Here is a 24,391-nt window from a genome sequence, read left to right as displayed (position 1 = left end):
TTCAGTCACTGGGAGTGACATCAGGAGTGACTTCAGTCTCTGGGAGAGACTTCGGGACTGACTTCAGTCACAGAGAGTACTTCGGAAGTGACTTCCCTCACTGGGAGTGACTTTGGGAGTGACTTCAGTCACTGGGAGTGCCTTTGACTTCAGTCACTGGGCATACCTTCAGGCACTGGGCTTGCCTTCAGGCAACAGGAGTGCCTTCAGGGAGTGCCTGTGCCCTTCAGGCAATGGGAGTGCCTTCAGGGAGTTCCTTCAGGACCTGGGAGTGCCTTTAGGCCCAGGGAGTGCCTTCAGGAGTGCCTGTGCCCTTTAGGCCCAGGGAGTGTCTTCAGGAGTGCCTGTGCCTTTCAGGCAATGGGAGTGCCTTCAGGAGTGCCTGTGCCCTTCAGGCACTGGGGGTGTCTTTAGGTGTACCTGTGCCCTTCAGGCACTGGGAGTGCCTTTGGACACTGGGAGTTCCCATGCCCTTCATGCCCTGGGAGTGCTTTCAGGCCCTGGGATGGCCTTCAGGAGTGCCTTCAGGAGTATCTCTGCCCTTCAGGCACTGGGAGTGCCTTCAGGAGTGCCTATGCCCTTCAGGCCCTGGGAGTGCTTTTACACCCTGAGAGCAGCTTCAGGAGTGCCTTCAGGAGTGTCTGTGCCTTCAGGCACTGGGAGTGCCTTCAGGAGTGCCCCTGTGCCCCTCAGACACTGGGAGTGCCTTCGGGCACTGGGAGTGCCTGTGCCTTTCATGCCCTGTGAGTGTTTTCAGGCCCTGGGATGGCCTTCAGGAGTGCCTTCAGGAGTGCCTGTGCCCTTCAGGCACTGGGAGTGCCTTCAGGCCCTGGGAGTGCCTTCATTCCCTGAGAGTACTGTCAGTCCCTGTGAGTGCTGTCAGGCCCTGTGAGTGCCTTCAGAGTGACTTTGACTTCAGTCATGGGAGGGAGGGAGTGACTGAGTGTAGTCTCTGGTAGGGAGGGAGTGAGTGACTGCAGTCACTGGGAGGCAGGGGGTGACTGATTGAAGTCAGTGGGAGGGAGGGAGGGACTATAGTCAGTGGGAGTGAGGGAGGGACTGCAGTCAGTGGGAGTGAGGGAGGGACTTCAGTCAGCGGGAGGGAGGGAGGTACTTCAGTCACTGTCAGGGAGGTACTTCAGTCACTGGGAGGAGCGACCTCAGTCACTGGGAGCAACCTCAGCCACTGTGACTTTTGCTTTGGATGGAGGCATGATCTTGGATGAAGCCATTTTCTTCAGCTGAGAAAACCAGGAGAGAAGGCTGATAGCCAAAAGGACCCCACAGGACCTCAACAGCTGGGGGAATAATTCCTGGTTGGTGCTTGACAGTATCCACCACAGTTACATTTGATGATGATTGGATAGGGAGAGATGAGTGAGAAAAAAAGAGGGAAATATACATGATAACGGCACTGAGAAACCCTAAGGAAGGTGATACCATTAACTTAAAGAGGGAAAAAAAGCAGAGTATAAAATCCCAGTTAAATTTTGAGATCAAAATTACCTTTCCTTTGCCAACATGTTTCAGGAAATGAAAATATGTTAAATAACTTGTCCCAGACATGAAAATACAGAGGCTAATTTCACAAATATCACATTATCTCAGTGAGAAAAAAAAAAGCAAAACAAAGCAAGCAAACAAATGCACTATGTGTGAAGTTCATTTTTCTTAAGGCCATGGCAGAAATAGTGTTAATGATATCACACTTTAAGACGTGATGAAAGTTAAGATTCTTTTTTAAATAACCATAAAGTGACCTGTCTGGTGTGAATAGAAATTATAATTTGAGAAGCTAATTTTGCTGTCCATTATTACAGAATTGATACAGAATAAATTGCAGAAATGCCATCCTATGGCCTGTTATTTACTTGAAGTAGTGAAATATGCAAGAATATTTCCGTTCTTGTCAGGAAGAAGTTTGTTTTGCACAAGACAGAAATTGAAGCAAAGATGATTGGGCCTAAGTGGTTAACTTGTACTTTAGTAACAGCAACTCTTAAATTTATTTTGATTGCAATGACATAATATGATTCATAAATGTAATTTAAAGATGGTTATAAAAGATGCATGTTCCTAAGACAGAGACAACTCACTCCTAATGCGGTATTATGAAAATGAACTTGTACCAATTAGAGGCTGTATAATGTGGTATAACATGCACACATCATTTTTCTGATAATTTTCTCTAGCTGCTCTTTAATAATCTACATTCAATTCATATGTCTGAGGTGTGTGTCTCTGGCATGACAGTTCTGAATTTTTTTTATGTTTATTTTTTTGAGAGAGAGGTAGAGTGTGAGCAGGGGAGGGGCAGAGAGAGAGGAAGACACAGAATGCGAAGCAGGCTCTAGGCTCTGAGCTGTCGGCACAGAGCCTGACATGGGGCTTAAGCTCGTGAACTGTGAGATCATGACCTGAGCCGAGGTCGGATGCTCATCTGAGTCATCCACCCAGGCGCCCCAACAGTTCTGAATCTCTTATGAGGATGTTACTCTAATCAGCTTGATGCCCTCCAGCTTGTGAATATCAGGGCAATAATATACATTTACAAAGAAAACTTTAATAACAAACAGGTACGTGCCTAAACTTACAGGGCCACCTTCAGGATCACTTTTGTGTGTTATCAGTTCCTTACTTCCAGGATCTGCTGTACAGAGTAGCTGTTCTGAGTCTATTTTTGGACACAGACACCTTTGGCAGTCTAAAAAATATACACCCAGATATTAAAATAAATTTGTATATAAATTAAAATATATAAATAGCAAAGGAAAGCAATAATTTGGAAATAGTGCCGTCAAAATAAAAATGAAATGCATTTGTGATGTAGTGTATGTGCTCCTTAATACAGTGGACAACACAATATAGTAAGTGATCACATAATTTTTGTAGTTTCAAGATGTGTGATGCAACTGTTACAGGATTTCGGAATGCCCAGGATGTTTACTGGTGACCTAGTCATAGGTACTTCCTCCTCATTAGGTTGTCCACATTTATACTTAAAGGAAATGATACATTTTAGTGAGATGTTAGTGAAAACATACATGTTATTTTTTCCTCTGATTCTTCAGCCCTTTCCAATCCCCTGAATCCTATACATGGGTACCTCCGAGGGATGGACCATGAATGCTAGGTTAGAAACCCATGGCAGGCCCTGATGTACTGCCCTCTGCCAGGGCCACGTCTATAGTGAATTTGGTGTTGGCAAGTCAGGCCAGTGGTCCCTCAGCACAGTCTACTTCAATGAAATCCTCCCTCTGATGGCATTCCTTTGATGTACGTGAGGCCAGATGGTGAGGGAATGTAAGTTCCAGAACAAAAAGTTTAAACTTTAAATTTTTTTTTTCAACGTTTTTTATTTATTTTTGGGACAGAGAGAGACAGAGCATGAACGGGGGAGGGGCAGAGAGAGAGGGAGACACAGAATCGGAAACAGGCTCCAGGCTCCGAGCCATCAGCCCAGAGCCTGACGCGGGGCTCGAACTCACGGACCGCGAGATCGTGACCTGGCTGAAGTCGGACGCTTAACCGACTGCGCCACCCAGGCGCCCCCAAAAAGTTTAAACTTTAATCCACAGATATTTTTCAGCCTTTGCTACTCTTCTGATAGCATGCCAGTGTGATCCAAGCAGGAATTTAGCCTTATAACTCTGTTAGTGGTGAATTAGATGGCTTGCAAGAGAGGCCAGGGTTGAGTAAAGCACAAGGAGGAAATACGAGTTGAGATATCACTGTCTCTGTCCTGGTCTTAAGAATGAAGAATGAATTAAAAGTCAGTGTGATGAATTGCCAGGACTTGATGAATATGGAATTTGGATAAAATGTCAGAGCTCTCACTGATTATATTTCCTGACCAGGAATATTTCGTAAATATGAAATTTGTTGCACTACAACAACAAAAGTTGTTGCACTACAAACAAAAATAGAGAAATGAGATGTTAAAATATGTCTGGGGAGGACGTGTTATATCTTTGATTTAATTGTCGAGGAAATGTCCAACGGGCACTTGTTATTCCTGAACAACTGGGAGACTGAGCTGGAGATCCAGGTTGGGATTTATATGGAACAAGACGTTATTTGGGTTTGTGAGTATGGTAAGACATCTGAGAGAAAATGAAAGAAGAGCAGAGAGGTAAAACAAAACTTTGGAGAATGCTACATGGAGGAGGAACAGAGAATTTGTGAAAGAAGACCTTCAAACACAGAAGACAAAGTAACAGTATAGTGTCACATAAGGTAAGCAGTTACAAGATGTACAAGTTCTGGGCCTAATGCACAGCATGGTGACTATAGTTAACAACACTGTATTATATATGTGAAAGTTACTAGAGAATAAATCTTAAAGATTCTTACCACAAAAATAAATAAGGATAACTATAGGAGGTGACTGATGTGTTAAATAACCTTGCTGTGGTGATCACTGTGCAATATACACATATATCAAATTATCACGTTGTACACCTCAAACTTATGCAGTGTTATATGTCAGTAAAGCTGGGGAAAAAAGAGAAAGAATTTACCAAAATGTCTTGCAAAGTGACTATAACATTTTGCTGTCCCACCAGCTATGAATGAGAGCTCCCATTGCTCCCCACATCTTTGCCAGTATTCTGGTGTTGTCAGTGTTCTGAATTTGGGCCATTCTAATATGTGTGCAGTGATAGCTCACTGTTGTTTTAATATGCATCTCCCTGATGACATCTGATGTGGGGCATCTTTTCATATTCTTATTTGCCACCTGTATATCTTCTTTAGTCGGGTGTCTATTATGGTCTTTGGTCCATTTTTTAAAGTAGTTGTTTGTTATTGTTGAGTACTAAGAGTTATTTTTATGCAATAGTTCTTTACTTAATGTGACTTTTGCAAATATTTTTTGCCAGTCTTTGGCTTGTCTTCTCATTCACTTGATGTTACCTTTCACAGACCAGAAGGTTTTGATTTTAATGAACTCCAACCTATCAATGATTTCTTTCATGGATTATACCTTTGGTGTTATGTCTAAAAAGTCACTGCTGTGCCCAAGATCATCTAGGTTTTCTTCTGTGTTATTTTTTTAGGAAATTTATGGGTTGGAGTTTTAAATTTTGGTCTGTGATCCATGTGAGTTCATTTTTTGTGAAGAGTGTAAGGTTTGTGTCTAGATTCATTTTTTTCCCATATGGATATACAGTTATTCCCACACAATTTTTTGAAAAGACTATCTTTTCTGCATTGTATTGTCTTTGCTCCTTTGTCAGAGATCAGTTGATACTTATGTGAGCCTATTACATTCTGCATTCTGTCCCATCCACCTATTTCTCTTTTCTTTCCCCAATACCACACTGTCTTAATTACTGTAGCTTGATAGTAAGTCTTGAAGTTGGGTGGTGTCAATCTTTCAAGTTTGTTCTTCTCCTTCAATAGTGTGTTGACTATTCTATATCTTTTCCTTTTCCTTTTTTTTTTTTTTAAAGTAAGTTCCAGGCCCAACGTGAAGCTTGAACTCATGACCCCAAGATCAAGAGTCACATGCTCTATGACTGAGCCAGCCATCCAACCCTCTTTTGCTTTTCTGTATAAACTTTAGAATCAGTTCGTCAATATTCACAAAATAACTTGATTGGGTTTGATTGGGATTGTATTGAATCAGTAGATTATTTTGGAAAGATTATGCTGTTAAAAATTTAATGTGTTGATCTTGGCTGATGAGCTAAAATTATTTCCAAACATTAAACAACATTAATTTTTTAGAGGCGCCTAGGTGGCTCAGTCGGTTAAGTGTCTGACTCTTGATTTTAGCTCAGGTCCTGATCTCACGGTTTGTGAGTTCAAGCCCTGCGTTGGGCTCTGCTCTGTCAGGGATTCTCTCTCTCCCCCTCGCTCTGCCCCTCCCATGCACTCTCTCTCAAAAATAAATTAACAAGCCTAAAATAAAAACAAAAAAGAATTTTTTCATATAGTATTTATTTACAGTGGCAAGTCTTTAAAAGTTCTAGAACACTACACGGGCACTGTTCAATGCTGTCAGCAAGCTGCTTTAACTCTGTTTACTCCACGTTAGAAAACTAAATTCTGAGAACTCACAATTAAGATGGTCTCCAGTTACATTAGCAAATTTAATATCTATCCTGAACATTCTTATTTTTACAAATTAGATTTTTTTAAGCTTATTTATTTATTTTGAGAGAGAGAGGGAGCACGAACAGGATGAGGGACATGGAGAGAGGGATAGAGAGAATCCCAAGCAGGCTCCATGGTGTCAGCACAGAGCCTGATGTGGGGTTTAATCTCACAAACCATGAGATCATGACCTGAGCCAATATCAAGAGTCAGATGCTTAACCTACTGAGCCACTCAGACACCACTGAACATTCTTAATATAGTAGCCTGAATTTTAATCCTATTAATTCATGACCTTTGATAGTAACAAATAGTCAGTTAAGCTTGTAGCTCCAGAAGATAAGTAACAATGATCAATTTTAACATAATCAACAAATACCATATATTTTTATTCAATAGAAGCTGTAAGTGGTTTTTTACTTGCTGAAAAGTGATTGTATTCACTTAGTTGCCACAAGTATGAATTATAGCTAAAACACGTTTCTAAAAATTTGCAATTCAGAAGTTAGCACACTGGAAAGAGTTCTATTATGACATTGGCACAAGAAAGCCTCATCCAAACAATTGCAAACAAGCTTTTATTCAGCTTTGGTAAAGACTTGACATCAGAAAACTTCTGTTTAATGTCTAAATAAAATGTTTAATGTGAGCACAATAAAGTTGTTCTTATGTTAGGCCTACATTAAAGCAAGATTGAAATAGTTTTTATAGTCAACATTCTGCCACTCTCTGAAATGATACACTTTCCAAAAAGATATTTATTACCCGTTGCCATCTTTAAAATGACAAATTCAATTCAAAATTTGATTTCTAATATTATGTGTAGTGAGAAACACTACTTGCACTGTACACTTTTAAAAAGTGATGCCAAACAAAAGTATTACCATTTAATTTTGTATTTTCATTTAACTTTGGGAAGGATATTTATACTATCCACCACATCGTAATGGCAAATGGCATGTCTCATACTTTGCAATTTCCTATTTAACTATTATTGCAAAAAGAACATATTCATAAGCCAAACAATTTGGTTTTCATTGCTTTCTTAAAATATCCCTTTGAAAACATTTCAAGGTAAAGTGAAGGTTATATATTTCAACTGGTTTTTAGTATTATCCTTTTTTAAGACAATATCCTGTAATCATAATGGTTGACCTGAGAATAACTATTTTTTAAACACAAAGCATTTATAACAAGTTTATTTTATTTTTACTTTTATAAAATACATTTCAAATATTATTTTCTAAAATACGAATGCATAAAGAAATCCTTTTATTTTAATGAAAGATTTGAGATTTCTCTTCCTTTTTGAATATAAGCCAAACTACATCTTATATCCTGAGCAAGCCATCCTTTAATTTCTGTCATTTAAATGGTGCCTAGCTATTTCAGGGCTTCCAACAATATTGTAATGACTAAGAATCACTTCACATAAAATCTAGTTTTAGTTTAGTTTATTTTTCATAAGAATATGTAATATTTTCTCAAAATGGTTTTTTAAAAACCAAAGGTCATCGTCAAAATATGTCACATGAAAAACAGACTTTGAATCTCTTACCTGCCACTTCTTGTCTCTGAGACCTGGTCCAGGTTATTCAACCCCTCCAATCCTCAATTTCCTCATCCATGGAATGATAATATAAATACTCCCTAGATAATTGGATGTTAGGCCATCAATGGGTGATAGTGTATGAAACCCCTAACACAGAACATACAGAAGGCACAATGACCTAAATGTTAGGTCTCCTCATTATTTTATGCAATTGGATAAACATTACTTCAACTCCCAATTATGCTATTCTCTGGTTGTGTGACCTTGAGTTATTTACTTAACCTCACGGAATGTCAGGTTTCTTATTTGTAAAAGATAGATAATATTTAACCTTTTGGAATTGGTATGGGCAGTAAATGAGAATAAATGAAACGTGCGAACCTAGCAGGGGCTCAGTTAATGTTTATCACTCTTATTTAATATGCTAACTCCCATCTCCACACAATCTGACCCTCACATTTTGGAAAACAGTCTTTTCAACATTGAAAAAATCATGTAGGGGACATCCTTTGCATGTTAGCACTGTGTTCATTGAAATTTACTTTATATCTTTAAATAAAACATACTCTAGAGAAAATCCATTTGAGAGCTGGCCTAGAAAATGCACAGGACAAATGTAAAATCTACCGCTTACTTGTATCTCTGAAAAAACTTTGTGTAGTATTTGAAGCTCATGGGAATTCTGCTTATGGTTCCTTTTCAAGTGTAACTACTACCACCATATATATGTATATATGTATGTATATGTATATATGCATGGGTATTTATGCATATGTATATATATACATATATATTCTTTCTTAATCCTCAAGAACATTTGATATAGGTACCATTATTTCTATTGTCTTACAGAAGAAGAAACTGAGGGGGCGCCTGGGTGGCGCAGTCGGTTAAGCGTCCGACTTCAGCCAGGTCACGATCTCACGGTTCGTGAGTTCGAGCCCCGCGTCGGGCTCTGGGCTGATGGCTCGGAGCCTGGAGCCTGTTTCCGATTCTGTGTCTCCCTCTCTCTCTGCCCCTCCCCCGTTCATGCTCTGTCTCTCTCTGTCCCAAAAATAAATAAAAAACGTTGAAAAAAAAATTTAAAAAAAAAAAAAAAGAAGAAGAAACTGAGGCACAAAATAGTTTAAGTGAGTTGTTGATATTCACATAGCTTGTTAGTGGCAGAGCTGAAATTTGAATTACAGCAGCTCGTTTCTAGAGTTTTTGCTTTGTATCTCTATGCCATACTGTCTATCTTTAATGTGAAAAGAAACCTAGTGACACTCTTTTCTGGTTATTGCAGTGAGGCAACCTGAGCAGCAAAGTCTCCCCCAACATCTTGTATAAGGCTGTATGGGACGTCCTGCACAGGAACCAGTGCAAATTCTGGAAGTTTGTGGAGACAGTGGAGCTGCAGGTCAGCTTGAAGAACTATGACCCTCAGAAGGACAAACGCTTTTTGGGCACCATCAGGCTTAAGTCCATTCCCCACCCCAAGTTCTCTGTATGTTTTGGGGGACCAGCAGCACTGTGGTGAGGCCAGGGCCGTGGATATTCCCCACATGGACATTGAGACACTGAAGAAACTCAAGAATAAAAACTTAGTCAAGAAGCCTGGCAAGAAGTATGATCCGTTTTTGGCTTCAGAGTCTCTGGTCAAGCAGATCCCACGAATCCTGGGTCCAGGTCTGAATAAGGCTGGCAGTCTTCCTTCCTTGCTGACCCACAATGAGAACATGGTGGCCAAAGTGGATGAAATGAAGTCCATGATCAAACTCCAGATGAAGAAGGTGGTGTGTCTGGCACTGGCTGTTGGCTACATAAAGATGACAGATGATGAGCTTGTGTACAACATCCACTTAGCTGTCAATTTCCTGGTGTCATTGCTCAAGAAGAACTGGCAGAATGGCCAGGCTTTATACATCAGGAGGACCACAGTCAAGCCCCAGTGTCTGTATTAAGACACAGCTTAATAAACCTTAGTGATACCATTAAAGAAGAAAGAAAGAAAGAAAGAAAGAAAGAAAGAAAGAAAGAAAGAAAGAAAGAAAGAAAGAAAGAAAGAAAGAAAGAAAGAAAGAAAACCTAGTGACCATAGAACCACAGAAAATGATAAGGTATTATCTAATGTAAGTTTTTGCTTTTTCTGTGTTCTTTTCCTTCTCACTATTCTCTTCTTAGTTTGGCAGGCAAATGCCTAAAAGCTATGGCCAGATGGTTATACATGCCTTTTTTGAAAACTGTCTAACATGATATGTGCATATTGTGGATTTTGGACTCCATTTGTCTTCCACCCTCTCTTAGTTTGTCTCAATGAGAAGGCCAGGAAGCATAATGTCAACGTTTGCCTGAGATCGCATTTGTATTTTGCTTTCTTGTTCCCATCAGCAGTGTGGTCTGTCTCATGGATGTAGAAGCATCAAAACCAATCGGAGTGTCCCTGGTCTTTCAGGTATTGGTTGCTAAAATGATTTCATGCTCTTTTAGAGGACAGAAATGATTTGCAAAAGCAGGGCTTTGAGATACTTCACAGAGAGGAGAATAGATTCGCTTGGATCCTGTCGTGGTCCTTAGGACTCTCATCTTTGCTTTTGTTTTTTCCATCTCTGCTTTCCCAGGTGGCTCTGATGTTTCCCGGTAGCTCTGGCCACCTTCATGGTATTACCCTACAGGGCTTGTGAGCACTTGACCTTTTCTTCCTGCTCCCATCCTTCAAATCAACGTATTTCTAATTGTAGCCCCAGATTATTGGTTAGAGATAAATTCATTCATGTTAATAAATCAATGGGTGATGACGTATTTGCATTTTTTGTTTTTACATAAGATGATCTGTCCTTTACCTGCCAGGTCAGCATTAGCCCCCAGACCAATACCTGGCATATAACAGCAGGAATATCACCAACAGTGAGTGGAGGAAGAAATACATTTCAAAACTAAAATTGTTTCTAAATATTAAAAGATGTATTCAGTAGTGCAGTAATAGGAGTGCAATTAAATACAAGAACACTATCAAGGAAGATTTATAAACTGAAGAAACACATAAATTTAACAACTGTATCTACTCTGTCAGGCTGAAGGAAAGACACTCTTGCAACTACACTGTTGATCATGAAGCCCATATTTAATTGGTACAACATTAATTTGTATTCTTGATTGTGTTAGAGACATAGCTCTTTCTGGGAGTGCAAGGCAGGCTGTAAATGCTCTATTGAATATAAATTTAGGTTGCTTTAGGAAGAAGGCTCTAGTGGCTGATGAATTCACTCTCGATATTTTGTTTAAAGTGTTTACATTAGGGTACACCTGGGTGGCTCAGTCAGTTAAGTGTCCAAGTCTTGATTTTGGCTCAGGTTATGATCTTGAGGTTCGTGAGATCAGCCCTGAGTTGGGTTCCACGTTGATAGCGGGGACCCTGCTTGGGATTCTTTCCCTCTCTTCTTTTTCTCTCTGCCCGCACCCTGCTTGCAAGCATGCTCTCTCTCTCTCAAAAATAAATAAATAAATAAACTTTAAAAAAAGCCTTTACATCTGAATTTTCAATGACCAGGATATAGTTTGCATTTCTATTGAGAAGATAAAACTCTCTGTGTAAGTGCATGCATGTGTGAGTGTGTGCATCCTGTTTGGCCAATAAAAGAGAATTTGTGTATGTTGTGAATGGTTATTTTTTAAAGTTTATTTATTTATTTTGAGCGAGAGAAAGAGAAAGTGCCAGTGGGGGAGGGGCAGAGAGAAAGGGAGAGAGAGAGAATCCTAACGAGGCTCCGCACTATCAGCACAGAGCCCAAAGCAGGGCTCAAACTCACCAAGCATGAGATCATGACCTGAGACAAAATCGGACACTTAACCAACTAAGCCGCCCAGGGGACCCAAAACTGTGATTTGACAAGCTTTTCTCACGTAATCTCAGATATAGGAGTTTATTATAAGCTATTTTATTCATACCTCATGCATCTTTTAGAAACGCTTTCAAATTCAAAGTACCCTTCAAAAATACTTTCCTAATATGTGAGTAATTAAACATAGCCTGTTGGAATTAGTAGGGTGAAAATATTCTTGAGCAATTCTGAAACTTTAAAACTGAAGGCTTTGCATGGAAGCTTAAAAATCCACTACCACAGGAGGCTCCTGGGTGGCTCAGTCGTTTGAGTCTGACTCCCGATTTCAGCTCTGGCCATGATCTCAGATCTAGCCCTGCCTCGGGCTCTCTGCTGATGGCTTAGAGCCTGAATGGGATTCTCTCTCTCCCTCTCTCTCTGCCTCTCCCCAGTGTGTGCTCTGTCTCCCTCTCAAAATAAATAAACAACAACAACAAAAAGAAAGAACCCCACTACCACAGTGCAGTGAATCCAAACGGATGAGCACAATTGTATTTGACACTTGTGAAATATACTTGACTAAAACATGTTTGACAAACTAGCCATGCTAGTCAAATGATTGGCGTATTAGTCAAAGTTCTCTAGAGAAACAGAATCAATAGGATATATGAAGATCTATGGAAAGAAATTTATTATGAGGGATTGACTCATGCAATTATGGAGAAGTCCCATGGTCAGCCATTTGCAAGATGGTGACTGAAGAAAGCTGGTGATGTAGTTCCAGTCCAAACCCAAATGCCTGAGAACCAGAAGAACCAAAGGTATAAGTCCCAGTTAGAGAAAGGCCAGAGAACCAGGCACACTGATATCAGATACCAGGAAAGATAACCATCGTAGCTCGAACACAGAGCAAATTCATCCTTCCTTCACATTTTAGTTCTCTTCAGGCCCTTCGTGGATTGGATCAAGCCCACACAGACTTGTGAAACCGATCTCCTTTATTTAGTCCAGCAATGCAAATGCTAATCTCTTCTGGAAACACCTTTACAGACATATCCAGAAATAATGTTTTACTAGCTATCTGAGCATCCCTTAGTACAGTCAAGTTGACACATAAAATTAACCATCACAAGTGGATTATGTATAGAAAATGATACTATGAAATTCTTGGAACATGTAGAGGGAATCAAATAGTACATAGACAAGAAATATCAGAGATAAAAGTGTTTCACAGATGTCTCAAGCAGTTCATTAAGTTATATATTTTTTTCCTGGATTTTTGTGGTGCTTGCAGTATGTATCAGCTTTCAAGATTTATAATTTGTTATTTCTTTTCCCATTTTCAATAACTAGTCCTTTTCTTTTTTTAAAATCGTTTTTTTAAAGTAGCGTCTATGCCCAACATGGGACTTGAACCCATGCCCTGAGATCTAGAGCCCACTGAGCCAGCCATGCATCCCCAATAAATAGTCCTTTTGAAACCTAATTTGAATTTCAAACCTAATTTGGAACCTTAATTTCAATTTTATATGCTGTCCTCTTAAAGAAGCTGTGCAAATCAGACAAGCATCAAGCCCCACAAAACCCAGATGGCTCCCCCCCGACCCCGCACTGGACAAATGCCCCTGATGACAAGTGTAAGAACAGTCTTGCCTTTGTTATAACATCCGATGCATACTCAAGCCTCTTAAATAGAACTGACAATTTTCCAGATACATACTGTGCTTTTTCATCGGGTAGCTATTTCATCAACACTGCTGGGTGAGGATGGGCCTAGGCAACGAGAAATGATGAGAGAAAGTGACAGGAGATGGTGTAGTTTAGTCTCAAATAAAAGTAAGTGACTTGTGAAAAATGTAAATATACCAGAGTAAAGCTGGTAAAAATATTGACCTTGCTCTTACTTTTTCTTTTCATCCATTTTGTAATATGTTTATAGCAGCTTTGAATGACAATTTATACATTTTAAGCTGCATATACTGTTTATAGCTGACAAGGAGAATCTATTATGCTGTCATCACTACAGGGACAAACACAGTGTACTTTAATATTGCATTGGATCAGGCAAATCTAGTTCAAACTCTGGTTCTTCCTCTTCCTTATTGGACTCTGAGCAAATTGTTTTCCCCCAGTCTTAGTTTCCTTCTCCATAAAATGAAGATTATAAATAGCTATCTTGAAGAATGGTTGAGAATTTTAAAAGAGATTTTATAGATGATTCCAATATTTGGCTCTGAGCCATGACAGGCACCGAAGTGGTGCATTCTGGATGTTATTCTTACCAAAGATCCTTTCCATTGAGGAGGAGAATTGTTGAGTCATTTTATGATTACTCTATATCTGCAGAGCAGGGATGTCTCTACTTCCAGGTAGGAAGCAAAGGTTTGCTTTCTGTAAGCTATCAAATAATTCTTTTAACTCTGTCCTAGAAAATAGTTTTACGTCATGCTACCCTGGAAGAAGACATTTTGACAAGGTCATCTAATTAGAAAGGCTTGTATGCTGATAAGCAATTAAAATGGCTCCATTGTTTCCATGTTTAGCTTCCATGATAAAAGATGTATAGTACTACTGTCTTATTTTTGGCAGGCCAGTGCATGGTGCTCTTAACAACAGCTTGGCATCAATTCACATAATTATGATTCAGGGAATTACCTGTAGCTGAATAACACAGTACGCACTGACATATAAAAATATAGTCCTCATGTAAATATGTTTCTAAAATGCCCATAGGGCAAATTTCTGTCATTGGCTCAACTATCATTCTTTTTTATAAGAGATTCTGTTTTGGGCCTAGGTGGCCATATTTGGGGCAGGCGATCTTATTCCCTGTGGCTAAGGCTGACTGAACCAAGAGTGGACACTTGACGACCAGAATACCTCTTTCAGGAATTTGGAATAAGGACACTTTAGGCTGTATTTGCTGATAGGTGACCTGAATAAAACATAGGTGGGGCCACCTGATGAATGAGAGAGGGAACATGAGAAGGGCGTGAGAGTAAGAACAAGAGCCAGGGAATGGCCCTGTCCAATTCTCCTCCTATTAGAGAGTAAAATAAATTCTCTACTTCCTTGAACCAGTTTGAGTGAGTGTCTGTTTCTTATAACCATGTGATTGTTAATTAGAATTATAAAAATTATATATTTCATATCTGCTCAGGTTATGAATTAAGCTAAGCAAGACATCTACAGAAATATGCAAAAGTGCTACTATAATACGAGAGGCCTAATTTATCCATCTGTATTCGTTTCCTGTTGCTGCTGTAACAAACAATCACATATTTTGTTACTTAAAACAACAGAAATTTATTATTTTACAATTGAGGAGGTCAGAAGTCAAAATGGGTCTCACGGGGTTAGGATTAGGGGGGCAGTAGGGTTACATTGGTTGTGAGGACCCTTGGGGAGAATCCCTCCCTTGCCTCTCCCAGCTTTGGGTAGACTACCTGTATTCCTGGGCCTTGGCAACAACCTTCCAATCTCTACTTCCATCATCACATCCTCTTTTCCAACTCTGACTCTTCTGCTTCCTTCTTCTTCTTCTTTTTTGTTTCTTAAGTAGGCTCCACGTACAACATGGGGCTTGAACTCACAGCCCTAGGATCAAAAGAGTGGCATGCTCTACTCTGACTGAGCCAGCCAGGCACCCTCTGTTTCCCTCTTTTAAGGACACTTATGATTATGTTGGATCCAGTTAGATAATCCAGGATGATTTTCCCATCTCAAGATCCTTTGCTTAATCATATCTGAAAAGTCTGTCACATAAAGGAGCATCTTCACAAGTTTTGGGGATTAAGCCACAGACATCTTTGGGGAGACATTTTTCTACTTGCCACACCATCTGTGATAATAGTATTTTAATGGTTTTATAATTGATCTTTTCACTCATGTTTATATGTTTAAAACTATTAAAATTATCAGAGTTTATGGTAAGATAACAGTAATGAATCTAAACTTTATTGTGTTTATAAACATTGCTTAAATGTTGGAGGGTAATATAGCTTTAAAAAAAGATAGATGCTCTACCTTTAGCTATATTTTGATGATAAACTTTTTTATATTTTTATGATGAATCTTTATAAAATATTTGATAATTTTTCAAAGGAAAAATTATTGACTGGGTGCAGCTAACATTGTGATCTTCATCATTAACACATGGCTTGAAGATACTTTTAAAATATGACATTTGTTGTTTAAGAGAAATTAGTATTTCATTTCCAGGAAAGTACTTACAATTTTGGTCCTAGAGTATTTCACTTCCCTGCAATACTTTGAAATGTATACTACAAATATTGAAATTAGATGAAGATATTGATCTTCCATAATTTGCCTTCAGTTCACTTTAGTCACAATCCAGGCATCTCTGGTTTTTATGAATACATGAAATAGTACCCCCACTTTTACCTAGATGCCCATTCATTGTTTCAACTAATAACTGTATTTTATTTAATAATTTTCCAAATTTTAATTCTATCCATACTTACATTATGAGTTTTAAAGCTTAAGAATATTTGTTTATCGTGCCTTTTAAATAAATTGTTGTGCTATGAAAATATTAAAAGAAGGAACACATTGTACATCTTCCTGCTAAAGATCCCACAGGTATTTATTTATTTAAGGAAACAAAGTTGTGAGCTGGGAGTTTAAGGCAATGTATAAGAGCAATCCTAACACTCTTGTTTATTTTGAATGGGCTATTTTGAGGGGGAGAAAAGAATAAAAAATCAAAGAGCAGTTTATTTTTTTCTTTTGATATAAGCAAAGTTACTTAGAATTCTCTAAGTTTATTTCCCCACCAAATGAAATCAGAACCATAGCAGATTATAGGTCAATGAGGAATCTATTAAATCTCATTGGAAAGTAGAATGTATTTGTCAGGGTTCTTCAGAGAAACAGAACCAATTGTGTGTGTGTGTGTGTGTGTGTGTTTCTTTTTTTAAGGAATTGGCTGACTTGATTATGGAGGCTGAGAAGTCTGGACCCTGGAGAGCTGATGGCATAAATTCCAATCTGAGTCCTAGTCTGTGTCCCAAGGCAGGAGAAGATCCACGTCTCAGCTCAAAAACAGGCAGAGAGAGAATTCTGACTTATTCAGCTTTTTATTCTATTCAGGCCTTCAGTGGATTGGACAAGGCTCATCCACATTGCTCAGTCTACTGATTTAAATGTTAATCCCATCCAGAACCCACTCCCCCCTCCCCAACACACACACACAAATAATATTTAACTCAATATCTGGGCACTTGACACTTAGTTGACAGTTAAAATTAACCACCACATAGACTTCTAAAATATTCTGAAGGTTGTAGAAAATTGAATCATTTGCATTTAAAATTAATTGATATTACTTTCTTGTAGTTCACAGTGTGATATAAATCATGGTAGGGAGAAAAAAGGTAGAAATTCAAATATCTCTACAGCAGCATATGATAAATATGAAAACAGAGGAAAGCTAGATACATACATAATACAGAATGCTAGTTTTAATCATGGTGGCCAGCGCAAGGCAGATGGTAGCAGATGCGAACTTGTTAAATTCAGCCTCACACAAGTGAAGGTGGAAGAATCTGTGGTTGGGAAAACAGTGGGAATAAAGGATTACAGAGAGCTCATGAGAGAAGCCTGGCCTTGCTCTGAAGGCTAGAGTAGGCACTTTGTTGTGGCACAACCCAGCAAACAAAAAGGCATTGGCGGACCAGAGTGAATTATTACTCCCTATCCAATACCTCAGATTTAATTCTACTCACAAGGACATAGTAAAACACTGCAGCAGCTACTGGTACTGTCTATGCCTCACTTCCTGTGTGTTCACCTCTGACCTCACCTATGGCTATAGTGGACACTCCAAGGGTGCCAATTTAAGGGCACTATACCTCTCTGCTTTTCTGTCTCAAGGCTTTCTCCTGCCTGCTGAATAGGTCCGACCAGAGTTTTAACGTACCCAAAGAGAAACATCAACAAGGGAGGATGGCAGTCTGTAGTGAAATGCTCCAGCCTCCTGTCCTTTGGGGGAAGCCAATGCCACAGGGAATTGTATACAATTCCTCACATGGTTCATGGAGACTGAGCCTATTTGTCCAGAGGGAAAACCAGCTTCTTATTGATTTTCCAGTCAGACACTCTCGCTCTCTCCTTTATCATTCCATGGATAACCTGTCAAATAAATATCCTATTCCCAAACCCTTGCCACAAGCTTTGCTGTCAGGGAAACCCAGAGTAGGATACACACTCATTTTTATCCATATAGCTCTACTATATACAAAACCACTTTTTTTTATTATTACTTTTACTTTTTATAGGTGTTTTTAAATGTTTATTTATTTTTGAGAGATAGAGCACAAGCAGGGGAGGGGCAGAGAGAGGGAGACAGAACCCCAAGCAGGCTCCACACTGTCAGCTCAGAGCCTAACACGGGGATTGATCTCATCAACTGTGAGATCACTACGAGAGCCGAAATCAAGAGTCAGACCCTTAACCGACTGAGCCACCCAGGCGTCCCTACAAAACTGTTTTATATTCCCACGGGGTGGGGGACAGATTGTGGAGTGTTGTCAACTCCATTTTACTAATGAGGAAAAGAGTTTAGATAATCTGAGTGATTCTCCCAAAGTCACACAGCTAATAAATGGCAAAGTGTTCTTTGATGTGCTAAATAGAACCTTGGCAACACACACAAAAAGAATGAATCATTTCCCAAATGAGTTCTGTGTGCTTTAATTCCATGTATAATTTCAGTTTAATGTGTCAGATCTTGCTAGCTTAAACTGCTCAGCTAAACCTCATTAATTTGGACTGCATTTATGCTTTGTGATAACTTGTAAGTGTAGGAATGAAATTTATTTTCTCTGTAAAAATATTATCTAATCTAAAATATACATTTTTAATAAGACCAAATCATTTCGTCAATCCCCACCTTGGGTTTTCTGCAGCCACCAGCCTTTAATGTTCTATGTTACCCAATAAAAGACAAAGAACATTAGGCACACTCAATTTTAGGATACTTTATTGTTCTCATAGTGCCTTTTGGCATCATGAAATCGAGCTCTGCCCCATTTCAAGTTATATTCAGAGAAGGAAGTATTCATATATTTGTTTCCATTATTAAATTTTTATTTAATAGGCACATATATGGCACTAACTGTATGCCAAACTCTATTCTAAATGTTTTACAAATAGTCATTCATTTGATTCTCACAATAATCCTCTGAGGTAATACTGTTATCCTCATTTTGCAGATGAGAAAACTGAGGCACAGGGAGATGCATGATTTGATCAGTGTCATACAGCAGGGAAATGGCTACACCGAGATTCAAACTTCGGAAACTTGGCTCTGAAGTCAGGAGGCAGTGGTCTCGTCAGTGCCTTGAAAACCTTCCAGTCCAATGTCATTCAGTCACCATAACAACCCACATACCAGAAAATTCATTAATAATAAAGGCTGAAGATGAGGGTTTTAAAATATGCCTTTCAGAGTTATCTTTCCTTCCAAACTGCACACGAATATTGAAGTGTTTAGGTCTCAGTTACCTCTAGATGCCTTCATGCACCTTTTAAGTCTTTGTAAGTCCATGTCACACTCCTTTACTGAGGAAGCTTTGTGGCCAAGAAGGGCTTTTGTAAACAACAAAGAGAACGGTTGAGAACTAAGAGGTTTTGGAGTAAGTGCTCTTCATCAGAAAGTTGTATCACAAAAAAAAGGAAAGTCAGCAGATAATAATTGTAGACGCCACTTTTAAGCAGAAGGCTTGAGTAATGGAATGTAGACAGGGCCCACAGGGACCCTCTGACTGAATACACACAGGCATATCAGGTGACCCACACCCCTCAGAATATCCAGAGGCCTTACCTAACCAATGGGCTACTTGCAACCAGCCACAGTTTCCCAAAAAAGGGAAAATTCCATAAGTCACCATACCTCCTCACCTTCCGTCTTTAAATACAGCCCCCAGCCACTGCATCATGGCAGACAGTCTCTCCTGTGCTGTCCTGCCTGCTCCCTTGCATAAACTTCTATCTCCTTTGTTCTGACTCAGGGGAATTCTTTCACTTCCTGCACCACCGGCTTCTGCTAGAGGCTTCTACCCAATCAATTGTCGTCCCATGTTTGTGGGCCCCATCTGATTGGAGAGACACCACAATAATGACTATTAATAGTCATTTGCCCATCCAAATAATGTGTTGACATTAGGCCAATTCATAGTTTAGTCAAATTCTCCACCAGAGTTAGGATTTGGGACAGCCAGTCAGACAGACATTTTTGCAATTGTTTCTAGTGCTGATCCAGCCTAAATGTCAAAGTGTGAAAGGGAATTATTTTCCAGACTAACTCCTGTTGCCCCAAAATAATTTTGAGGATTTTATAACGTGTGTTGAGGAGAAAAAAATGTCCCCTTCTATGCTTCTAAGTTCTTTGGCTGGCTTAATAATTAAGTTGACATAAGACAGATTAACAGAAGAAAAAACAAACATAGTTGCAAACATAAGGTGTCTTGCAAAGGCTCAAGACTCCCAGACAGTCAGGCAGTGGAGGCCTATATACCATCCTGAGGTAAGGAGAAGGGGGTAGGGGTCTGGGCTTCACAGGGAAAGAAGACAATTTACAGGAAGATGAGAAGAGCAGCTGTTTTGTAGACCAATGTTTGCCAAGCCATGCTAAGTCTTTCTGATAGAAAAAACTTTCTCTGGTAATAGCTCTCTTCCTCGTCAGGCTCCCCACTTAAATTCTTTTAGGCAGTTAGGGAGAGGTAAAAAGCCTTTTCTGAGCCTGCTGGGTCTTAATTGCCTTCCACTCAAAACAATCCACATGCCAAAGTGGCACATTGTGGGGTAGCATAGTCTGCTCCCCTCATATGTCAGTGTCCTTATTTGCACAAAATTCTTATGGAAGCATTTAGATTTTCTCAAATAAACTATCCAGCTACTTTATTGTTCTGTCAACAGCTTTTCTTTTTTTAAAAAAAATTTTAATGTTTATTTATTTTTTAAAACAGAGAGAGAGACAGAGGGCGAGCAGGGGAGGGACAGAGGGAGGGTGAGACACAGAATCCGAAGCAGGCTCCAGGGTCTAAGCTGTCAGCACAGAGCCCGATGAAGGGTTCGAACCCACGAACCGTGAAATCATGACCTGAGCTGAAGTCAGATGCTTAACCAACTGAACCATGCACGTGCCCCCTCTCAACAGCTTTTCTATAGATTCTTTTAAGACAACAAAATTGCTTTCCCTCTTAAATTTTCTTGCTCTGAATGTCTTCCCAAGTCTAAATGACACTTCTCCACATCTAAGCTAGATTAAAGACATTTGATTATACAAATTAAGGCCAGTAGAATGCCATTTATCCTCTTAGAACATTATTTTCCTTAATAACTGATTCTCTAGAGTTCTGAAAAAAGATTAAGACACTGAACAGAACACCTGGCTTGTAAGGGCATCATATTATTTACTTATTGGAATTTACTTAGAAGATACTACAAAGAGTGAAATCTCCAAGATGGAACAGAATTATTTAATGGTACAGTAATACTTATTTTATTGATTTGACTTTGATTTGATTTTCTAACCCTGTGTTTTGTGGCTGCCTCATTTTCTTATTAGGGTTATAACATCATAATGTTGGAAGCTGTGACAAAAATAATAAAGCCCAACTTTCTCATTTTACATCTAATGAAACAGAAACCCTGAGAGTTTAAATTATTGTTTTTCCTTGCTTCCAATCTAGCACTCTGTCCAATAAAAATCTTTTCTCATTGATCTTGACATGTTTCTCTGCAAGCATAAGGTACTTGGTTAAAGGAAATGCTATGTTGGGAATGCAAGCTGGTGCAGCCACTCTGGAAAACAGTATGGAGGTTCCTTAAAAAACTAAAAATAGAACTACCCTACAACCCAGCAATGGCACTACTAGGTATTTATCCAAGGGATACAGGTGTGCTGTTTTGAAGGGACACATGCACCCCCATGTTTATAGCAGCACTATCAACAAGAGCCAAAGTATGGAAAGAGCCCAAATGCCCATTGATGGACAAATGGATAAAGAAGATGTGGTACATATATATACAATGGAGTATTACTTGATAATCAAAAAGAATGAAATCTTGCCATTTGCAACTACGTGGATCAAACTAGAGGGTATTATGCTAAGCTGTTAGTCAGAGAAAGACAAATATCATATGACTTCACTCATATGAGGACTTTAAGAGACAAAATAGATGAACATAAGGGAAGGGAAACAAAAATAATACCCAAACAGGGAGGGGGACAAAACAGAAGAGACTCATAAATATGGAAAACAAACAGAGGGTTACTGGAGGGGGTGAGGGAGGGGTGATGGGCTAAATGGGTAAGGGGTATTAAGGAATCTTCTCCTGAAATCATTGTTGCACTATATGCTAACTAATTTGGACGTAAATTAAAAAAATTAAATTAAATTAAAAAATAAAGAAAAAGAAAAAAGAAATAAATAAATAAGGAAATGCTATGTTTTAAAAATATATGCTTAAATAAAATATTCACAAATGTTAATTAATCATGATGGTGATAAACCAGTACTATCGTTTTATATTTGACTTATTAAGAAAACACTTGTTGTTCATTTTAGTTTAAATACCGGATCTCAAGGAAATTTTTTAGGGGTGCCTCTGTGGCTCAATGGGTTAAGCAACCAACTCTTGGTTTGGGCTCAGGTCATGATCTCAGGGTTTGTGTGTTGGAGCCCCACATCAGGCTCCACACCATCAGCACAGAGCCTGCTTGGGATTCTCTCTCTCTCCCTCTCTCTCTATCCCTCCCCTGCTTGTGCTCCAGGTATTTCTGGTGAAAACCAAAGTAACAGAAAATGCTCACATGAATAGAGAAAAAAACTATGTCATTCAAAAGGCAGAGAACTCTGACAAGAATCATATGGCCCTAATTTAAGTGTTTATTAAAGCACAGGGAGAATGGTGCCCTCACCAGGGAGTAGATACAGAATCTCAACTGGTCTGGCTAAAGATGTGTATATTAATCTATGAGACTAATGTCATTAAATGTCTGTGTCAAGCTGACATGGATGCTCCCTGTCCTTTCTCCCTACCTCGCTCTGTACATCTTTTCCATCTGGCTGTTCCTGACTTACACCCTTTTATAATAATCTGGTGATCTAGTAAGTAAAATGTTTCTTTGAATTCTGTAAGCCACTCTAGCAAATTAATCAAATCCAAGGAGGTGGTTTTGGGTACCTTTGACTTCTAGCCAGTTTGTCAGAAGTACAAGCAACAATCTGAACTTGTGAGATGCATCTGAAGTGAGGCGGGGGAGCTGGGTGTTGTAGAACTGAACCCTTAAGCTATAGAAACTGATGCTATCTCCTGGTACCTTGTGTTAGAATTCAATTTAAATAGACCTGTGTGACTGGGGGCTACTGTATTAGCACAGGGCTATAGTAAGTACAGAGAGATTAGAATTTTATCTTGGGGCGCCTGGGTGGCTTAGTCAGTTGGGCGTCTGACTTCAGCTCAGGTCATGATCTCACAGTTTGTGAGTTCAAACCCCACATCGGGCTCTGTGCTGACAGCTCAGAGCCTGGAGCCTGCTTCAGATTCTGTCTCTCCCTCTCTCTCTCTGCTCCTCCCCCACTCACACTCTGTCTCTCTCTCAGAAATAAATAAACATTTAAAAAAAAAGAATTTTATCTTGTAAATGCACTTAGTTTTAAGATAAAAATATGAGCAAATTAGAATTAACATGTATTTTGTAAATGACTGAGTGAAATCCTTACATATGCCAAACCATATATTTTATTAATTTAATTGAAACTATCTTAGAGTCGAATACATAAATGTTTTAGTTTTTGTATTCTTTTATTTTGAGAAGATAGTATTGAAAGGAAGGAAAAATTCTTTTTCTACCTTTTAGGGTCTTCCATCTGGACCAAGAATTAAATTTACAGGAGACAGATTAACAAGAGAAAAAAAAAAATAGTTTTATTACATGTGCACAGAGGCCCAATTATGAAATCGACACCCAAAGAAATGAGCAAAGAAGGAAGTTTTTATACTTTTTAAACAAAGAGGCAATCTGTTTAGGAACCATCAGGACAAAGATACTTAACTTTGGGAGCTTCAGTTAGTAAATAATTCTAAACAGAATATCTGATAATAACAATAATAACAATAATAATAATAATAATAGTAATAATAATAAATAATAAGTATTTTTACTTCTTAGTCCCCCTTTCACATAGGAGATTTATTTCCTGCTTTCAGAGACAGAGGAGGGTCTAAGTGTCCTTGTACAGGCTGTCTTTTAAGTAACTTTTACGTTTTCTTTTTTTTTTTTTTTTATGTTTGTTTATTTTTGAGAGAGAGCATGAGCCAGGGAGGGGTAGAGAGAGAGAGGAGGACACAGAATCTGAAGCAGGCTCCAGAGGCTTGAACTCATGAACCGAGTGAGATCAAGACACTCAACTGACTGAGCCACTCAGGTCCCCCAAACGTTTATTTAAAATAATCAGTATGCCAAAGTGGCCCTTCTTGGGGCAGCCTGCCCTTGGCCCCTACAATTATTACCAGCTATATTAAATGAAAGGGATTCCAGTTGTCCCACATAACTTAATAAGTAACAATCTTTTCTCTATTATACTATATTTTTGGTACAATTCTGATGATTTTACTTATTTTTTTTAAGTAAGCTCTATGCCCAACATGGGGCTTGAATTCATGACCCCAAGATTAAATAATACGCCCTACCAACTGAGCCAACCAGGTGCTGTAATTCTGAGGACTTTATTTTTTATTTGAGAGACAGAGAAGGTGCAAGTGAGTGAGGGGCAGAGAGAGAGAGAGAAGTGGGGATCACCCAGAGCTCATGTGGCTCAATGTGGGACTTGAACTGTGAGATCTTAACCTGCGCCGAAGTCAGATGCTTAACATCTGAGCCACCCAGGTGCCCAATTCTGATGATTTT

General features: G+C 39.1%; 1 protein-coding gene across 1 annotated transcript in view; it reads left to right on the top strand.

Annotated features, from left to right (window-relative positions):
* Positions 1-9,594, top strand: part of LOC131502044 (large ribosomal subunit protein uL1-like) — an 82,358-nt gene extending 72,764 nt beyond the window's left edge. The window contains 3 exon segments of the mRNA XM_058712696.1: positions 358-743; positions 8,941-9,142; positions 9,144-9,594. Of these exon segments, the coding sequence (XP_058568679.1) occupies positions 358-743; positions 8,941-9,142; positions 9,144-9,594 (1,039 nt within the window).
* Positions 9,595-24,391: the final 14,797 nt, after the last annotated feature.

The sequence above is a fragment of the Neofelis nebulosa genome, chromosome X, assembly GCF_028018385.1.
Source record: "Neofelis nebulosa isolate mNeoNeb1 chromosome X, mNeoNeb1.pri, whole genome shotgun sequence".
Lineage (NCBI taxonomy): Eukaryota > Metazoa > Chordata > Mammalia > Carnivora > Felidae > Neofelis > Neofelis nebulosa.
The sequence above is the reverse complement of the archived record's forward strand: the minus strand, read 5'-3'. Positions and strand labels throughout refer to the sequence as shown.